Genomic DNA, 14382 nt, shown 5'->3' on the forward strand with positions numbered 1-14382 from the left:
GTTTCAGAGGAAATGAAGCAAATCAGAAAACTAAATATAAAGGCAGTTTTAGGAATACTGTGGTTCTCAAAGGAGAAAATTTACATTTCCATCAGGACAGACATATATAAAATACAAAAATATTCAATAATATGAAATTATTATTTTTAAAAAATCCTTCCCTGACATACCAATTTTAAGACTTGCCCAGATAATGTCCTTCTGGTAATGTTATTGAAACTCTGGTTTCACTTCCAGTTCTATTTTCTTGGCAGCCACTCTACATTTAATTTCAAGTATTAGCTATCATGTAATATAAATTCAGCTGTCTTTAAGAGCCTATTTTAATTTAGGTGGGTACTCATCTCTCTCTTTCTTAAAGGAAGTTAATTTTATTATCATTATATATTATGGATGACCATTGAGATTGAGGTAGAAAATGTGCAGCTTTTTCATAGGTATAAATACAGATACTTACAGCCTTTCAAGTTGTTTCAGATCCTGAAAAGCTCCACGTTCTATCACACTGATCTGATTTTCTTCCAAGTGTCTGCAATTCCAGAAATACCAGTTAATTTTAACAAAATAGAAAAGCATCCCCACTTCTCTTCAAACATTATCAAAATGCTTTTCACCTAAGTATCAATACCAGTTTTAATTGGAGATTATTGAAATAATCAGGGCAGAGGAGCACTGTTTCTCTTGGTCACTAACAGGAAATTTATTCCAAATTTTCCTCCTGACCTCCACATTTGGTAAATATTTTTGTTCCTAAACCTCTGTAACCACATTTTGCTCAGAAAGGTGCTGGTCTGGAGGCTGGTGGTTACATCCAGGGGACATTCCTCATCTTTCTGGGACATTTGTGTGCCATAATTGAGAGAACTGAATTCTGCAGCCCACAACAGGAACCCACTCAGTGGCAATGTGGTTTTTGTCCAGACTCTGCTCTGCACTGATTTCAGGCTTGCTCTGGAGCAAATCCTCTGTGAGCACTCCCAAGGGGTTCCACCCTCAGGAACAGCAGCTGTGACCCAACTCTACACCCACTGTGCAACAGGGTGTGAAACCACCTGGGACAGGGAGCAAGAACACCTGGGACAGGGAGCAAGAACACCTGGGACAGGGCCAGCTTTCCACTGTGGCTGATCCTGCTTTTCTCTCCACCTGGCACCAACAATGGGACAAGTTACAAGCAAAGGACACGGACTTCTCTCTGATTTGCAGTGTGCAGGGGATGGCTGCCATTCAGAAATGCCAAAATTTCTGCCACTGCAGAAGTGCTTTTGATAGGTGAAGTGGAAGCCAAGGAAAAGAGATTCCAGCAGTCCCATCTGAAGTGACCTTTTCCCTCCCTCCAGCACACATCCATCCCTGCTTCTGGGAGAGCAAGGAACACCTCTGGACATTCTGTGTAAACACCTCTGAAGAGTCTGGACCCAGGGAAAACCAGGATAAAACACCATTCCTGCCTGCTCAACAGCCACTCCTCTGCCCTCAATCCTCTGGGGATGCTCAGAGCTGGTGACTGGATAGGAGCTGAGGGCACAGACAGCAAGAGAGTATTGCACAGGTAACACCAAGAAGATGAAAATATAAAACTACAAAACTCCAGCACGTGAATGAGACACTCTTGCTGCTTAAAGGACATGAGGAAAACTGCATGAGGAGAAGGGAAAAGGATGAAGCTGGAGGGGATGAAAGGAGAAGGTGCACAAAGGGGTATTTTTAATGTGTGGTGTTTGCTTGAGACTGGAGGATTTTTTTCTGCTGCACAGGACTGTGAGTTTCCAGGTCACTTGCTCCTAGTCCTTATTCTGATGTGTGCAAACAGAATTATGCTACCTTTCTAGGAACACTGGGGCAGGCTGAAGATTTCTGTCTCCTCACTGTACCCCACAGCAAACAGGGCAGGAAGGGAAAAAAGGAAAAACAGGGGTTTAGTAAAAGAATTATTAACGACCATAAGAGAAGCCAAAGAAAAGTTAAGAAAAATCTGAAGGATGTTTTATTCCAGTGACTTCTGTGGCAGACACCATGCTAGTCAAAGTCTGAGCAAATGAGTTAGATAAACTTGAAATGAACACAGGACAAAAGCACCAAAAAAAGCTCTAAAGGTGGCAGTTGTACATTTTGGTTATTCTTGAAGGTATAAAAGACTGCAGCAGCTTTAAGCAATGTCTGACCCTGCGAAAACCCAACCAAACTGAAACAACTACTGGCATTAATATAGTATAGAACATGTATTTTAATAGACTCCCAAAATGGTATTGACAGCTGGGATGGGAGCCAAGGAAATCTAAACAACTCCTCTGCTAGAGATGAGAGAAGCACCACAAGAACAAAAAGTCTTCCCATAGATTTGAGGTGTTTCCTGTATATGACAACTTGTTCCCAAGTGTTGAGGTAGCAGGAGCAAAGACTCACCTTTTCCTTAGCAGGACTTAAATATTACTTGAATTACCACTGAAGAACTGTAACAGTTCAACAGTTGCAGCTTTTGGGGTTTGTTTTAGAAGATACTCAGAGGAAAACTTCCTCACTAACTCAGTCTGAGGTTCATGTAAACAGGAACCCAGGAATGACAAAGTCTGCAGCCTGACGTTCCAGGCCTATCTGCAGGTATGGTTAAGCTCTTGACAGATACTGAGCTCATGAGACAGCACCAGCTGAAACCTTTGCATTTATCACTGTATACTAGACCAAAAACCTCACCAGTTTCCTTGTGTTCCAGCTCTACAGCTATTCTTGATCAACTTCTGCTTAAGACTATGCAGAATGCTGTTAATGGGACTGTACCTCACAGTGGCCAAAATCTGAAAGTCCCATTTGCTAATGTCTCAAGAGAAGTGATTTATGCATGAGTGATTGCAAAGCAGATCAAAACCTTTAGCACATGACTTATTCAAAGCTAGCAAGCAACAACTGAACAGCTCTGACACTACAGTCACTTTAGTACAGAACTAAAATTTACTGTTTCACATGACAAACTGTTCAGGTTGTCTGGTCTAAAAGAATACCAACAACTGTATTCTAAAAGAATACCAACAAATGTGCCAAAATTACTAGAATTTGATCTTGAATTCTAAGGAGTATCACCCTAAAATAGTCTTGTAAAAACCAGACAAGTTTTGTGTCATACTCACAAGACACGAAGGTTCTTCAGCCCCGTGAAGTCCGTCTTTGTGATTCTGGTGATGTTATTTTTTTCTAGATCCCTGCAGAGGTAAAAGAAAGCAGCATTCAGACACCATAACTGACATCCAAAATTCCATTAGCAGAAAGTATCTGCATCACTGGAGCATCCACAAGCTGCTCAAACTGTACAAACAAACTCTAAAGGCATTAAAATCTCAAAAAGCAAGTCATCAATCACGATGCATTTTGCCTCCTCCTCCTCTAAGTTGTTCTCAGAGATGAAGTTTCTCCCATTTTTAGTTCTAGTGTCAGTGCTCACTATATGCTTCTTTCCCCCTGAGATTACAATTCTGTAAGAGGCTGTACATATCCAAGACCCAATTAGTACAAAACAACTGAAACAAGTGTACAGGGCCCCAAAATTATTCTAAACCCAAGTGAATCCAACCTGCTGCAGAAACTTTGGCCACACAGAGCATGAAAAGAGGACAGCTTAGTTCAGGGATTCCTTAGTGTGCTCCTACCCAGCTGACTGGAACACTCACTGTGCCACAGGACCTGGTTTGCCATTTTCTCCCTTCTGGACCTGCCTTTTCCAAGAGCCCCTGAAGTCCTGCCAGCTGAGCACGCCCTATTACTTGGCTGTAGATATTTCATGGTTCTCAGTCCTGTCCACACTGTTCTCCCTGACCTAGTGCTATCCAACAGGGACAAGACAAACAGCTGGTCTTCCTTTCTGCTCTTCATGCCATCAAAAATATGGCATGTAGACACAAAATGTATAATATTTTTGGCATAACTTTTTCAAACATTGGACATCAATCTTTCTATGAGTCTCACATACAAGCAAGACTTTAACTGGATTGAAGCAGTATGTAATGCACTAGAGCACAAAATAAGTGTTTAAGAATATTGGAATTTGGGAATTTGCTTCTAATGGTTATTGACAGACATCAAAATATTACTAATAAAATCCTTAAGTCATAAAATGGATTATAAACAGATTTTACAAACTATATGCCTCAGTTCATGTGTCTTAGCACGAGACATTTTGCTAATTCAAGAAACATTCTCCTGTCAGGAAAGCATAGATGGAAAGTAAGGATAAATACAAGGAAATTAGGGGAAAAAGGTCCCTATGTTTCAGCTATATGAACAAGACAGACTGTACCCCTACTTCACTTATGTCAGCTGTGTTTTAAAAGGCTCACTGAAGAAAAGAAACCACCAAGCCTGTACAGGGCACTTTCACTGTCTGTACCAGCCATTCTCTTCCATTTGTCTTTGTCCTCTCGATTCACTTGTGCTTTTCCCCAATACCTTTGAATCACTGCCTACATCTTTCAGATTTTCCAGCTTAATTTCCTCTTCTGTTCTGAGTTCAGTTCTTCTACCCTGGTGCATCATTAACTACTCACTGGTGTGCCAGTGAGCTGATTGCAAGAAACACTGGAAAGAATTACGTCTGGAGTAAGCAACGCGTAAATAGCCGGTGTTTGACTTGCATGTTGTTCCCCATCTGCTTTTCATGGCATTCCATCACAAGCTTTCCCTTTATCTCAGAGAAGCTCTAGCAAAACACAGCATTAAGCTGGTTGGAATCCCCCAAGGCAGAGAGGAGCCAGCCAAGGGACATGGAGCAACACGGTGTCCACGGCCCCGCTTTTTGTGTATTTTGGTAAGACTTGATCCCAGCACAGCTTTACTTGGCTTCAAGAGCATGCAGAACCACCACTCCTGCCATCCACACAGCAACCTCTCCACCACACCCAGTGTGAGACAGCAGTCCCACACACGAGCACAACTCCCCAGGAACACTCAACATTCTTCCCCTGGGGAAATCTGCAGCTCTCTGTTCTGAAAGACTTCAACATTCCTTGATCAGCACATATCTTGAGATCGCTTTTTCCTCTCCTCCTGCAGATTGGCACAGCCTATCCTGTATACACAATATCAATCATCCTATTAATCACTTACAGAGTTTAGTGTCTAAGTGAAAGGTTTCCATTTCTGTTATTCCAATTACTTGCACCATGCCCTAACCTTAAGAGAAACATTCCTCATGTAGTTCACTCTGCTCAAACCCTAACTGCAGCCTCTGTCTGTTTTAAAAAACAGTGTTTACCTTCTGAACATTTGCTTTTTCCAGCATGCTCTGCCTCAAGGCTTATCTGCCATTTGAAGAAAAACAGACTAAAACTGTGATGAACTATGTAAAATTTCCTCCTCCTGCTCACAGTAGGTCTAATGCTGCTGCAGAGCAGCAGATTGCCACAGGTTACCCCATTAGTCAATTAAACTTTGTGACTCTGAAGTTACTGAACTAATGCAGACATTAGTGGTTTACAGCTGGTATTTGTGGGCAACATAATATTTTATGTTTCCTTTATAAAGTTTGGCAGCTGATTATGGGCTCACTAGTGGGTTTCAACTACAAAGAACTAAACCTTAACATGTAATCTTGGTTGGCTTTCAAACACATCAGTGTTCAAAAGGACTCTTGGAACTAAACAGATTTCTTGGAAAAGAAATCATCTGGGTCTAAGATATGAGGAAAATAATACCATGCAGGCAAATTTATTTATATTTCACTTCAACACATATCTATGTGCAGATGAAATAATTCTACATAATATTCTTATTTTGCAGAATTCCTGCATTTTGAGTAGTATGTGGGGCCAAGAAGATCTTGAATCCTACTCAACACATCTATCCCACAGGACCAGCTACTACTCTTGGTCATTTCACATTCAAATAAGATAGTCTAATCAATTAAAAACAGCTAAGAAAACTCCACTAAGGAATGCACATCTCTGCTGGAGTGTCAGCAGCAAAGTTGATTATCACTCCATTAAAAAGAAATCAGAAATTACATCTATACCAGCTTTGGTAAAGCTCTTGACGTTAGGTCTGTCTTGTCAATTTATTAATTTATTTTAACATACTTTGTAGGAAAAAGCATGCTAAGAACAGTGCAGCTGCAGTGGTAACTTTAAGAAAACAGACGTGGAAGGAATTATTTCAGTGAGAATAGAAACATGAATTGGACTGGAATGGTACAAGACATCATGAAAGTGAGTTCAGATGAGCTATTAAGGGAGCTTTACTCATAAACATGTCCTGCTATGTTCTAATAACAATTTAATTCAACACATATTTTGTAGAAGCAGAAGACTGAGTCACACAACATACACACTTATTACAAACAGGGATGCTTGGAGCAACTGGAGCAAATCCTGCTTCATTGCAATAATTCCTCTGAATTGCTTCATCTTTCATTCTTCTCTAAAGACAATCAAGTGAATTTTAGACAGACTTTTCAATGTCTTAAAGCACCAGCATTCCCAGGAGTGCACAGATTTCCTCTGCTACACTACTTAAATTTCAGTTGATAATTATTCTGTTCAGCCACTCAACTCTTCCAAAACATCCGGACGCTGTCTCAGCCCCCACCCTCTTCCTTGGACTGGATGAAGCTCATGACTGGAGAAGTAAATCCACTTGTCCCTTCACACTTTGTGCTCCTGCCTTGCGGGCTCTGCAGCCTTGGCAGTGGCAGCCCCTCACCCCGGGAGCCTCCCTCCCCTCGCTGCACAGAGTCAGGACTGAGCTGACACCCCATCACCCCCACAATCAGCACAGCAGCTCCTACAGGACAGCCAATAACAACAGCAATCAGATGCTGGAGTCTTGCACAATCTTCAGCTCAATAATTCTGTAGGTATGTACAAATGAAAATGCCTTATACAATGTTCAAATCCTCTGATATACAAGGATGTAAAAATTCACAGCAACACTACTAGACTACAAGTTCCCACTGTAGTCAGAGGTTATTCTGCTGCCATCTGAACCCTCTCTCTACTATAACATCCAAGATAATTGGACAATAAAATTTGGGCCCTCATCATAGTTGTGAATCTTCAACATACCCAGGTCAATCCCTAACTTAATTCCTCAACGTCTTCAAGACTGTGGGTTTGGGGTCCTTTAATCAGCTGCTCATTTCAGAGCTCTGGTCGCCCAGTTGTGCTCTTCCAGGCACACAGAAGCCAAATTGAAGACTCTTACTAAAGCACAAACCAGTTCTCTCTCTACAGCTCTGTCATGCTTTGGTTCTGCAGCCTCTGACACGTGGGCACAAACTCATGGGCAGACAAAACACACTCATTCTGATGTTCTTACTGCAAATGCTGTGCTTGCTTTAACACAAGGTTCTGTTCTGTGCTTTAAAAAAAAACAGTATTTTTTTCTGACCTGAAAAACTACCAGACTTCAAGCCTAATTCTGTTACCTTTTGGTCAAAAAAGAAATTGCCTAAATTTAGTTCTCTTTCTAGAAGGAACACAGTTGTTGCACTTCATTAAAGCCATTTATTATCAATAACTGCTCAAAAACAATAAATTTGCCTCTATTTCAGAGAATTCTCAGGTCCCTATCTAGCAAGCAGTGACATTCCTAACAACAAAACTAAAGACCCTTGATGCCCAAGAATTTCATGGCAGTAGCTGATTTTGCATTTCAGTGACAAACACAAGTCCTAGATGGGCAGTATTTTGAAAAATATTTATTGTCTAAAAACTATTATTTGTCTTTAACCTAAGATAACAAGACAACATTACACAAAATGAAAATCCATGGAAAACAAAAATAACCTGTCATCTAAGGAGAAGGAGCACCAGACTTAATTGCAGTCTCAGATATTTCTTCATTTACATCAATAAAGAATTCAATAAGAGCAGTAGGGAAACTGTATTTAAGGAAAAATGAACTGCCATACACTTCAAAAAACAGCTCTTACCCAAGTTAAACAGCACTAGGATTCTTTCCTGTCCAGCTGCTTCCTAAGTAAGGTAAATATTCATTTCTAGTCACAGAACCTCAAACACAAAGTTGAGTTTCTGTTCCTGTTACATTCTCAGAGTGGTTACCACACACCAGTTCAAAGCAGGGACAAACAAATCAGCCCAGAACCCAAGACTCTGAAAGGAATCTTGATTCAACCAACACCCCACAATCTACAGGGAAGATGAATTTCTCTTCACCTCATTTTTTGTATTTTCCAAGAAGGAATGCATAAAATTTGTGTGTCACAGAACAAAGTTAGGAACTAATAAAAACCTCTCTTGTTCCCCCTAAAAACAGGTCAGGATCCGACACACCATCTAAAATTCCCATCAAAACAAACTTCACCTCGGACACAATTCATGCAACTTCCAAATGTTCATGAAAAATAGAAGAAAAATAATTTCCCAAGAAACTTAAGAGCACCTGTTTTGAAGTGACAGCACACATCCTTTGCTATGATTAATCTGTACCACATTCCAAAGGGTTTATTTGAAATGGCAAACCTACATTGAAAACATGGGAGCCAAAATTCAAGTGATAATGAATTAATCCAGATTCCTGGATCTAAGGAGTTGCTGATGTTTTTCATTAGCCCAATTCCTCCAAGTAACTTTAGAGCAGCCCTCACTCCTGAGAAACAAGGCTTTTTCTGTGTCACTGCACTGCTAAAGGACTTTGTCAGCCCAAAGCATCCTGAGTAGCAGCTGAGTCATCCCCTGGAAGATCTTCTGTGCTTTGTTGTCACCACCCCAGGTAACACGCAGCACCTGAGCTGGAACAAACCTGCATTTTCCACAGCAATGAATTTTTCACCCTTGATCTAGCTATCTCTTGCACTCCAGAAACTTAAAAGCCATGAGGGAAACCTTCTTGATTTTTAGGAAAAGTGTCTGCAGGGCTGGAGGCAAAAAAGCTGTTCAGTAAAGCCTCCCCTCTTTAGGAGTGCTTTAGCTCTTGGTTTGGGACCATGTTAAAGCCAGGACCAGGAAAGGGACAAAAATGCACACCCATGTGTGAATGTACGCACACAACAGATTCTGGCTGCCCTTTCCAGTCTCCACACACCCAGTGTCTGTTTTATTATTTTAAACATTTTCCAGGATTTCTGCTGTGCAGCTAATTTTCTCTAATGGGTATGAACTGCCACCAGCCTCTTAACCTTAAATGACCATAATTCCCAACAGAAAGCACTTGGCAATTTTCTTTTTTGCCTTCAATCCAAGAACTTCAAAGTTACTGTGATAAACTACTCAATTATAACACTATCCTGAAGCCCTCTGGCAGCACAATCTGCATATCTTCAGATTGAACATATTTTCATCTCAAGTTTTGCAATGCAGGAAATGAATTCCTGGGACTGGGTTTTATGAAATACACAAATTCCACTAGTTTCCAAATCACATGGGCAAGTATGAACATCACTTCTAAAGACAAAAACTTCAAAATCATATTCAGCTGAGGTAATTCCAATTTTTAAAAAATAGTACATTTCATCTCTGTAAGACTCAAGTTATTTTTTCCTTCTTATCAGCTGACTTTGCAAAGGAGCATGAGAATTTATTTTTATTTCTACTGAGCTCTAGAAAGACTGGCACTCTCTGAACCTTTCACATCACTTAGTTCAATAGAAGAAAAATATAAAAAGCACTCCACCTGAGAGGAAATAAACTCAGGCAACAAGCCCGGGTGGGCACTGCATGAGCAGGAAGATGCTTTGCAGCAAAGTCTCCTGGAGTCCCACTGTGCCCCAGAACTCCAGCAGTGGCCCTTGGAGCAGCAAAGGCCACCTCAACCACAGACAGAGGGCTTGAGAATTTGGAATAATTCACTGCTGTCTTGTCTTGTGGGTTTTTGACAGCCCATCTGCAGTCCTGGGCCAGTGCAGGCTCTCAGGACAGGAAAGAGACTCTCAGGAAGCTGTCTGGTGACATTTGAACAGAGGCTGAGACACCTGGGTTTGTTGAACTTAAATTAAAGAAAGGTTAAGGGGAGATCCTACTGCAAACTATAACCAGCAGCTCACAGACTGCAGACCCCCTTCCCTGACCTGCAGTAAGAGCAAGGCACAGGTGGAAAAATATTAAGAGAAAAAACCAAGCCCTGTTACGACCAGCAGTGCTTTCCAAATATTCTGCATAGTTTCAGCAACAAGAACTGCACAGATCCACACAGAAATGCTGGGATCCAGCAATGTGGACACCTCATACGAGAGTAACAATCAACTCACTATTCAACATTTCTGAATTTTTGCTGTAGTTGTTGCATACCACGTGTGTGACCCTGGATAGTTTCAGTCCTCAGGAAAATTTAAACAGCAATTAAACAGTCACACAATAGTTGGAGTGTGCAAATCCCATGCTGCAGTCCATCATAGTTTTGTAACACACCTACACGACAGCTTTTAATTCAAAAAAGGTTAGATCCTCCGTTCTGATTAGAGAAGGCTTTCAGGTATGAGTCAGACTGTTTTCTTTCTGTCTGAACAATGAGAAAAACGGACCTTCGAGGTTAAGTGCCCTAATTTTGTGAATAAGCTGTCCATTCTTAAGCCCATTACAGCGGTGCTTGGTTAATAACACACATTAAGTGTCCAAATGATCTGGAACTGCTTGCAGACAACACACTTCTGCCCTCATCCTTATAAAAATAAGAAAAAAAAATATTTGGCAAACTACAAATGTTAAGAAATATCCAGGCGAAAAAAAACCCTTCACTTTTTGCAACTTGTGCAGTTGAATTCCAGGCTGAATTCCCCACAGCAGACTGCAGTGGAAGTCACACCAAGGCCCACAGAAAGCAGAATAATGGATTGAGTAATTCAAGTATTCTGCTTCTTCCAAGGAAATACATGTTTGTCTCAGCCTGCAGGAATTCCTGTCTAATAATTAGAGTGTACAGGTTTCATTACCCACATAAAGGAATTGTTATGCTGACAGCATAATGTTTAACAGTACATTTTATACTCTGTGTCCTTCACCTCTGTCCCCAGAGTCTGTACTGGCTCTTGATGTGCTCCAGATCTCCTCTGGCAGTGTCACCTGTGCCCTGGTGAAGGACAGAGGCACTGCAGGGGTGGAGGCTGTCCTGGCACTTCCTCGAGTGCCAGGGCACCCCTGGGCTGAGGAGGCACCTGGTGATGGAGCCCCAGCACAGCAGGGAGAGGACAAACAGCACCCAGGGTGCAGAAACACTGCCCAGACCTCAAGTGATGGTCTGAGCAAAGTCAAAGCTCATCTGGAGCTCAAGCTGGCAAGGGTCACCAAGAGAAGCTCCCAGCAGGGCATCAGCTATAAAATAATTCACAGAATGACTGGGTTGGAAGAGACCTCCAAAATCATTGAGTCCAATCCACGCCCTAACACCTCAACTAAAATAATATAATAATGAACAAGATGTGATGGTTCAGTGACAGACTGAGGTGCTCAGAGCCTTCACCAGCACAGCCTCCCATGTTCTGTGTCCAAGGGGAGAGGAACAGCCAGGAGTGGCAGAGGAACAAGTCAAACATCCCTTGAGAGCTCCTGACCTGCAGGAAGACAGGACTCAGCTGCTGGGAACAGGTCAGGCTGATACAGCCCAGCCTTGCCCCGACACCTCCAACACAGCAAAAGTCACCTCTGCCTTGAGAAGGTTAAAAAGCACAAAATGGCAAAGGGCAGGCTGCTCAGCAGCAGCCTCAGACTGGTACTGCAAAAGTCACTGCAAATACTACAGGAGGCAATTTCTGGTGTTCAAGACCCAAACAGACATCTTCTGTCTGAATTCCATGTTCTGCTTTGAGCCCAGCCTGAACAAGGAGATCGCATCAAGTCCCTTCCAACATTAGTGATTCCACGAGTCTACATTTTCTGCAAAGGAAAAAGTAAAACAAGTATTTGCTGTCTTCTGTTTTGCGGGGCGTTCAGGGAATGGCAGAAAACTAAATATGAAGCATAAAAAGAAAAAAGAAAAAACTTTAAAGTACAGCTGCTACAGAAACATGGTTTAATATGAAGAAGGAAGGATGTGCACATCACAAAGAGGAGCAAGTACAGTTCTGTGTCAGGTTAGCTGAAGCATCATTTTAATTCATATTAAAAATTAAACCCCAAGGTTAACAACTGCACAGACAAAAGGTCACTTCTTTACTCTTTTCAATTCTTGATCTCGTTTAGCCATTCCTACTTAACTCCTCCGACTGGGCTCTTCTTCCATGTCCAGCAGGAGTAGCTGGTTCCAGGGATTTCAGGTGGCCAGACCAGCCCAGGGCTGTTCCAAAGCTCAGCCTGCCACAAAGGCAGAAATCAGACCATGTCAAGCATTCTCTGCTCATATTTTCACTCAGCTACCACATGGACAGCCTCACCAGGATATCAACAGAGATGTGCTTCAGTGTTTGACACTTCTGGACTCATCTGGGCAAAAAGCATTGCTGCAAACTTCACCAAAACACACATTGCTTTAATTTATTTTTATTTCACTTAACAGCTGAAAAGATCACAGTGAAGAAACGGCAGGGTTTGGGTGCTCTCCACTAATGCAGACACCCTGATATTTCAGACTTGCCATATTTCACACCTGCTCTTCACTGCTGTAAATTCTTGATAACTTGGAAAGACATTCTATGAACAAACAAATTATTTTAGTGAAGGCTGGCATGAAAACCAAGCCTTGATTTCATCACCCTGCTCACTTTCAGACATGCACAGACTAGAAACCCTTCCCAGATCTTTTCCTGGAAAGGTAAGAGAGATCTCTGTTTATGTTTGGGGTTTTTCTTTTTGTTGCTGTTCAGGGCTTTGGTTTTTTAATGTAAAAAGCATCCAGTTTCACCAACTCTATTCATTCCTAGCACCACCACACTGAGTGTAACATGTCTGCAGAGGCCACTGAGGAGCAGAGGAAGCCAAAACCTTGCAATAAAATGCGTAGGACAGTTTTAATATGTAAAGTGAATTTTGAAGGAAGGGCTGTATTGACTTGATGTTAGCAACCAGATGTTGCAACCAATTTACAAGCAATTTTCTTCACTCTTGAGTGGATTCCCACCTTCCTTGTCCCCCATCCTCATCCCACTTTTCGTTTTTTACTTGCTGCACTAAAGCTGAATTGATTCCACAGTGTTTGCTAAATGCACACAAAACTCAAGTTTTCCTAAAGCCTTTGCACAGAAATCTGATGTTTCAAGTTACTGAAACTCCTCATGCTTATAAAACCACTTTGCTGCATACATGAGGGCTATGGAAGAACCAGCTTGGAAATTATCTATTCTATAAAATGAAGTTAACATTAACTGGGAACAATCCATTTTCATCTTCTAAAAAACTTCATAAGCAATTAGCTAAAAAACTTTCCAGAGGTAAAAAAATGAACATAAAACCAAAACCAATGCCAAACAAACCCCCAAAAATCCATAAAACCCTTCTGATTGCTCCTTATCTTCTGCTGCCTTTTCACATGTTATCTATTAAAACTCAAAGCTCCAAAGGATCATTGGGCTGTTTCCTACACTTTCACATTCTTATCTGAGAAATTTATATCCAGATGTGTGTTTTCATCTCTCTGAAGAACCAGCCTTTCCCTTAGGGCCTTATTTCTCAGTATCTATTTCCACTTCTGGAAAACAAGCTCTCTTTGCTCAAGAATTTCCCTTCCATCATTTTTTTTTCACCTCTTTTTTTCTGGTCTCCAGCTAAGCTCCCTGCTGCATTTATCTAGGCATTTCAGAAATGCACAATTGCCTGCCTGCACCATTGCCTCACAATGAGCTCTCTCTTGTGCCCAGCTGTGCTCTCCAAACCCCACCTCTAACCAGCTCTACCACTTCAAGAGGATGAGACTGCCAGGGCCTCTTCTCACCACTCCACTGCAATTTCACACGAGCCTGTGACCCAGAGGCTCCCACATTGTTCAGTGATGCTGTAACCACTGCTGCCCTCCCCAAAGAAAGATGTTTCACCCAGGTTTTGCCAAAATCAGCATTTCAAAAAAACCTTCCTAATATAATGCCTCCCCAGTCTAAACAAAACCATCACAACAGAGCTGGAGAAAATCCATAAGTTAAGTTCCCACTGAAGTCCAGGCAAAACGTGCTTCAGGACAAACAGGAAGGCACAAGGCACAAACTGCTTTCTGGACTCATCTTGTCCTTGCTGAGATTTCTCAGAGTCATATTTAAACAACACAACTGCTTTAATTAAACATTGCTGTCTCCATAGCCGTGGACAAGCAGCACATACATATGCAGGATTACTTTAATGGGCTGGATGTCCTGTGATCACATCTGTTATGTGAACTTTTTGTGCTACACGCTCTATCCTAATCCAGACAGAATGGGCAAAATGCTGTTTCCTTATTGGGAGAGCAGAAAATTCATTAATGCAAAGTTAAATTATATTCTAATATAGGGAATGGATAACAATGCAGAACTTGTTGTTCTTC

General features: G+C 41.5%; 1 protein-coding gene across 2 annotated transcripts in view; it reads right to left on the bottom strand.

Moving 5' to 3' along the window:
• The window catches only part of SLIT3 (slit guidance ligand 3), a 474203-nt gene that overhangs the window by 448754 nt on the left and 11067 nt on the right, over positions 1-14382 (bottom strand). For both annotated transcript variants that reach the window (XM_064388141.1, XM_064388139.1), the window contains exons 3-4: positions 3126-3197; positions 458-529 (exon numbers count right to left, since the gene is read on the bottom strand). In XM_064388141.1, the coding sequence (XP_064244211.1) occupies positions 458-529; positions 3126-3197 (144 nt within the window). The remainder of the gene's footprint in view (positions 1-457; positions 530-3125; positions 3198-14382) is intronic.

The sequence above is a fragment of the Passer domesticus genome, chromosome 13 (genome assembly GCF_036417665.1).
Source record: "Passer domesticus isolate bPasDom1 chromosome 13, bPasDom1.hap1, whole genome shotgun sequence".
In the NCBI taxonomy this organism is placed as follows: domain Eukaryota; kingdom Metazoa; phylum Chordata; class Aves; order Passeriformes; family Passeridae; genus Passer; species Passer domesticus.